Source organism: Oryzias melastigma, linkage group LG9 (assembly GCF_002922805.2).
Source record: "Oryzias melastigma strain HK-1 linkage group LG9, ASM292280v2, whole genome shotgun sequence".
NCBI lineage: Eukaryota > Metazoa > Chordata > Actinopteri > Beloniformes > Adrianichthyidae > Oryzias > Oryzias melastigma.
Genome location: NC_050520.1, coordinates 13,102,897 through 13,108,896, shown reverse-complemented (window position 1 = coordinate 13,108,896; position 6,000 = coordinate 13,102,897). Strand labels below are relative to the sequence as shown.

Sequence of the window (6,000 nt, the reverse complement as noted above, 5' to 3'; positions counted from 1 at the left end):
AAAAAAAAAAACTTAGGTTAGCCAAAACAGCTAGCATGTAGCATAAATATGAGCTAAACTCCAAAAGGGACAAAAAAAAAATCTAAAAAAAGCCTAAATTGGCCAAAACAGCTAGCATCTACCTGAAATATTAGATAAATCTTAGTAAATGCCGAAATAGTCCAAAAAGCTAGCAGAATATCATTTTTTGAAACTTTAAAACTGTAACTTTTAAACATAATTATGAATAATAAAAAGGCAGGAATATTATCCCAGAATAAATCAACTTAAACCTTAAATAACTTTTAATATTTTACTCTCCATAAAAATATGTTTAGTCAAAATTATACAAGTTAAAAATTACCGCAAGTTAACATCGGGATATTAAAAACGATATAATAAAATGATCTGGAGGGCCGGATAGAATTACTCACATTTCACGTGATTTAGGGGCTAAGTACCAAGGCAATAAAAAGCAGAATTTTTTTTTTTTTTGTGAATTTTTTTGTTTTATTTTTTGGATAGTTAAAGGTTAAGATTCTGCAAACGTTTGAATTTGTTACAGTCTTCTGACTGTCCAGCAGAAAGCTGCAGCTCAAAGGAATCACAGCCTTCTTGTTTTCATTGAAAGATTTTTACTGTCACAATTACTTATAATTAATTTGGTTTTGGTTTAGTTTTAATGTTTACAATCATCAAATATGAGCTTGTGATGGGGGATAAGTGTAACAGAGCGCTCCCTGTCGCTGCGTCTGCTGCTGATGTCAGAACTAAAGAGCAGCGGTGATAAAAGTTGCCTGGAACACAGGAATCGTCTCTGGAGCGGGACAATAAAGTTGAGCCTTTTCCTCCTGACAAAGTGACAGTGGCAGCTTTAATCTATCCGCTGAACCGTCCGAAAAGAGATAACTCCCCGAGGCCATCGATCTGGTAAAGATTTCAGAGGCTCGTCTGTGATTGTCTTTGTCCCGCTCTGCCTCCACAGAGACCCTGAAGTGCTGATGAAAAGGTCCGGGGTCTCCTTCAATTGCTCATTAAGAGGGCTGATTTGCTTTAAGCAAGTTTCTCTCCTCTGCTTTCACTTTGTACTTCATGATCTCTTGTTTCTCTCCACTCCTTCACCCTTACGCCGCAAACGTCAATGACAAGCTCTGATTCCTCTGATTGCTGATTAGGAGCGTTAATTTGTTTCCTGCAGAGCTCCCTGGGTGCAAACTCTCACATCTACAACTCAATTTGTCCTTTTGCTTCCTTCACTTTCACTCTTTCTCCTGTCCGCTCCCTGAGCACTGACCTCTGTGTCCGTCTGGAGACTCCTTCCTGTCCCGTTTCACTGATTGGTTGAGCAGAGCGGTCTGCCCTCTAATTATATCAGGCCTTTCGGGGGGGGCGGAGGCGCAGACCTGAGAGGTCCCTGCGTGAAGAGATTCATTATCACTGCGATTGAGCCGCTGCAGTCTGCTGACGCCGTCTGATCTACAGAGATCTTCCTCGCGGTCTTCATCAGAGGCGGGCCACAGAGGTCAGAGGTCAGATCGGCCTCAACAACAAGACGGAACAAAAGATTTGAGGATGATGAAAAAGTTGGAGACAAATGGAGTGCAGACGGGAGCAGAAACCACAACAGTGGTGATGCATTGGGTTAAATGCAGAACTCTAACATGAAAGCAGACGGATGGACGAGGAACTGTTGATGTTCAGATCTGCATTCATGACACTGAGGGGAGAATGATTGATGATTTTAACATTAATATCTCAGTTTGAGTTCTATTCTGACTGTACAGCCACCATCACTGGGATATGGGTCTTAAATTTGACTGTCTTCAACAAATCTGCACATAAGGCAGACGTACATTAATGCAAATATAACAGAGTCATTCTTAGCAGTAGAAAGGGGGAGACTTGGGATATCTTTAACAAAGAAAACTAGAAAAGTTGGATTACCTCCAATAATTCAAGTGTGAATGCTTTTTGCTGAAAATGGTGACGCAATTTACTTTTATTTCTGAATGGATTTGCTGAAAATGCAAAAAATATTAAATTTGCTAAAAGACTAGACATTTTGTTTAAGAATTATGAAAGAGGGCTGAAGTTAACCTAAATTTAAAAAAAATTTGTAGTAAAATTACTTGTAGTAAAATTAGCTCCAAAAACCTCAGATGCCAAACGAGCCAATAATGCTAGCTAGTTGCTTAAATACTAGCAAATCTTCAGAATAGCCTAAAATTCCTCAGCAAACTAATGTAGTGAAAAATGTTAGCCTGTTGCTAAAATTGAAGCTAAACTCTAAATTAGCCTAAAACCCCAGTAAATGATACATTAGCCAAAAAAAAGCTAACTCGTTGCTTAAATACTAGCTAAACTCCAAAATAGTCTAAAATCCCTCAGTAAACTAAATTAGCCCAAAAAGTTAGCCTGTTGCTAAAATAGGAGCTAAACTCAATATTAATCTAAAAAACCTCAGTAGATCACAAGTTACCCAAACACATTAACATGTTGCTAAAATATTAGGTAAACTCCAAATTTTGTGAAAATTACTATAAAGATAAAAACATAGCCCATGAATATGTTTAAAGGCTTGTTGCTAGTCTACTTAAAATTTTAAAACTTTTAGACGTTTGTTATTCATCTCCTATGGGCATATTTTGCTCGTTATTTCAAAGTTTATGAATACTAAAAATACAAGCATTAATGTCCTGAAGGAGCTGAACGTTTTGATACCAAGATTGCTGAAAATATTGGAAGTTTGATTGAGTTTTTAAACGTATGTAAAGTAGCAGGAGAATCACTATAGTGTGAATACTCACACAATATAAATGTGAGCACTAACGTCATGGATTTGAAACTATCAGCAGAACCAAATGTCGTACATCATTTTGGTTTAGATCACCAAGCCTTTCATTGCTCCTGCAGCTGTGCTGAACATTTAATGGAAACAAATTAATTTTAGGAGTTGTGCAAAAGTATTTCTGAAGTGTCTCTGCTGGATGCAAATGATCACAACACCCTCAGGAATCATAAGGAACTCCCTTCAGAGCGGATTCTAATGTGAGTAAAGCATTGTGGGAAGGTGCAGGCTCTTTGAGGGCGCGTACTCACTGTTACTTACTTGAACGGCTTCTCTCCGGTGTGCGTGCGGATGTGGTTGTTGAGTGTGGTGGCGCCGGCGAACGCCCGCCCGCAGTATCCACACTTGAAGGGCCGGTCACTGGAGTGCGTCACCACATGGTTCCTCAGCTCGGACGGCTGAGAGAAGGACTGGGAGCAATGGCCACACTGGTAGGGCCTGATGGAGACAGAGGGACTGGGTCAGAACCAGAACACTTGTATTCATTCTTTCAAATAATCAAGTGAGTTTCTATTCACTACAGTGAAAGGATTTTTTATTTTTCTTTGGTTTGTTACAGGAGAGTCAAACTCCATCATACAAGGGGCCAAACTCCAAAATGCACCTTAGGTCGCGGGCTGATAGCCAGCTAAAATATTAGCTAAATGCCAAATTAGCCTAAAAAACTTAAAAAAGCCTAAATTAACCAAAACAGCTAGCATGTAGCTGAAATATTAGCTAAACTCCAAAACAGCCTAAAAATCTCAGTAAATGCCAAAATAGTCCAAAAAGTTAGCAGAATTCTAGTTTTTAAAACTTTAAAACCGTAACTTTTTAACATAATTATGAATAATTAAAATGCAGGAATATTATTCCAGAATAAATCAACTTTGATTGATTGATTTTATTTTTCCAACATGCCAATAACAATTCAGCAAAGAAACATAATTGAAAAATAAATCAAAGAAAAGAAAAACATCTTGAAAACATAACATAACAAAAGCATGAGAATATTAAACCTTAAATAACTTTCACTATTTTACCCTCCATCAAAATATATTTTCTCAAAATTATACAAGCTAGAATTAAGTGCAAAATAACATCGAACCATTAATAACAATAAAATAAAATGATCTGGAGGGCCGGATAGAATTACCCAGAGGGCCGGATCCGGCCCCCGGGCCTTGACTTTGACACATGTGGTTTATTTTATAATTTGATAATATCTCTGTTGTTATTGTGTTGGGATTACATTAAAAACCCTTGGATGTAACCTCTGCTCACTCATGAAGTCTTTAGTATATAGTTACAGTATCGTGGTATTATTGCAGGGATTTTGAAGGATTTGGGTTATAATGATCAGGAATCAATTAGATTTTAACAATTATCTAGGCTTGCCTCGATCTTTTTGCTCTTTATGTAGAGAACCAAGTGCACTAGAACTTTTGAATAAAACTGAACTGAACTGCCCTCACTTTGGGTTGTCAATATTTGCACCAAATTCATGTTTCAAATCATTTACATGCATACTTGAGGGATTTTATTTTAATCTTTAAAACAAATTCTGCTTGGTTTAAAATAAAAAAAAGTTCACACATTTATGGACTTGTAAAAGGTGGAACTTTATATTATGAAAGCATAGAGACATTTAGATGAACAAAATCCACTTTTGAGTTTCCATAAAACCTTCAACAAACATTCAAATATTTTATTAGCATTTTGCTCCTTTAGAAGATTCCTGCTATTTGCTTTCCTGTAACCCAAATTAATGTTTGTTTTAAATCTGTTTTTCTTTCATTAAAACAAAAGGATCTGTCTTTGTCTTGATTCATTAGAGATAAAGTATTAATTCATGCAATAAAAACAAACACATTTGTAAACCCAGCACTGTCAGACACACATAAAAGAACTTTAGGTTGATTCTCTAAACTTTTTGCTGCCTTATTTCTGTCTCATTTGTTTGAGTTGAAGGGTTACTGGCTGGACTTTATTAGACCTAAAAGAGACCAGGTCCTCCACCAGTCTGTCTGCATGTGAACCCCAGATCATCACAGAGATCTGATCAAGACTGAAGGAAACTTCACAGTGTCACAAATGACCCAGTGCTGCTATCTTCATCTTTTGACTCATATCTATGAAATTGAGGTTTAGAAATGCACCACAGATTAATCAGAGATGCTCAGACACAAAAACACGATCCAGATCACATTACAACAATGATGGGAAAAAACCACAGGTCTGAAAAACAAAGATAAACTACACGAGCGCATTTGGTCCAGATTCTGCTCCCGTAACCACGGCAACCTGACCCTCATCAACAATGCAGGCCCAGATCCTGACCGGACCATCTATCACTGCGGGTGTGTGATAGCTCTAAAGTGATTGTGTGTTTGTGTTGTCCACAGACAGGAGTTCACAGTGGGACCAGAGCAGACTGAAACAAACAACCCAACAGCAGCTGTGTGTCGGCCGGAGCGTCCTCCCTCCGGGCCGCCGGGTTCAGAGGGAGATCGCCTCCTTACTGTGTGATTGTGGATCCTGGAAGTTTTACTGAGTTGAAATGTTGCTGCAGAAGAAGAAGAGTCAAATCACCTGCAGATCAGTGAGGATTACAGCAGCTGGTGCTGCAGCATGCTAACATAATCTGGAACGCGATCCAGCATTTAAAAGCACATTCCTGTTCAGCAGCTGGGAGTCACGGAGAGCTGCTGCAGAGCAGAGGCTGCAGCTGCAGCCAGCGGCTGAGCAGCGCTCTGAGGATCAGCTGCTGTCCTTCTCCACTTCATCACATTAAGGAGCTGACGAGGAGCCTCAGATCCAATTACTTAACCTGGCTGTTAGCAGTGACAGCAGAGGGGGAGAGCTGTCTGCAGCGGCTGCACTCACAGACCAGCGGAGACATCATCATTGATGCCACTTTTCAAAAGAAACTCCACTGTGAAGAGTCTGTGAGCACGAGCTCTGCTGTCAGGATCTGCTGCATCCGTTCTCTCTAACACTTTGGTCTGCTCCTCTTGTGAAGTTCCCACAGCAGATCGATACACAACAGGAGCTAGTTTCAAACTTTACTTCACACCGACACAGTGACGCTTATTGTGTGGTGGAAATTTCTGCAGCTCTATGGAGGATTTTTGTGCCACCATAATGCAAACAAAACTCATAATTTGAGATAAAAAATTTTAAGTTGCAAAAAA

General features: G+C 39.0%; 1 protein-coding gene across 2 annotated transcripts in view; it reads right to left on the bottom strand.

The window, feature by feature from the left end:
- The window catches only part of prdm6 (PR domain containing 6), a 70,550-nt gene that overhangs the window by 10,144 nt on the left and 54,406 nt on the right, over positions 1–6,000 (bottom strand). Inside the window, exon 4 of one of the 2 annotated variants that reach the window (XM_036213756.1) lies at positions 3,089–3,265. In XM_036213756.1, coding sequence (XP_036069649.1) covers positions 3,089–3,265 — 177 coding nt within the window. Of the gene's footprint in view, positions 1–3,078; positions 3,266–6,000 lie in introns of both variants that reach the window. The other variant, XM_036213757.1, reaches the window with a different exon arrangement.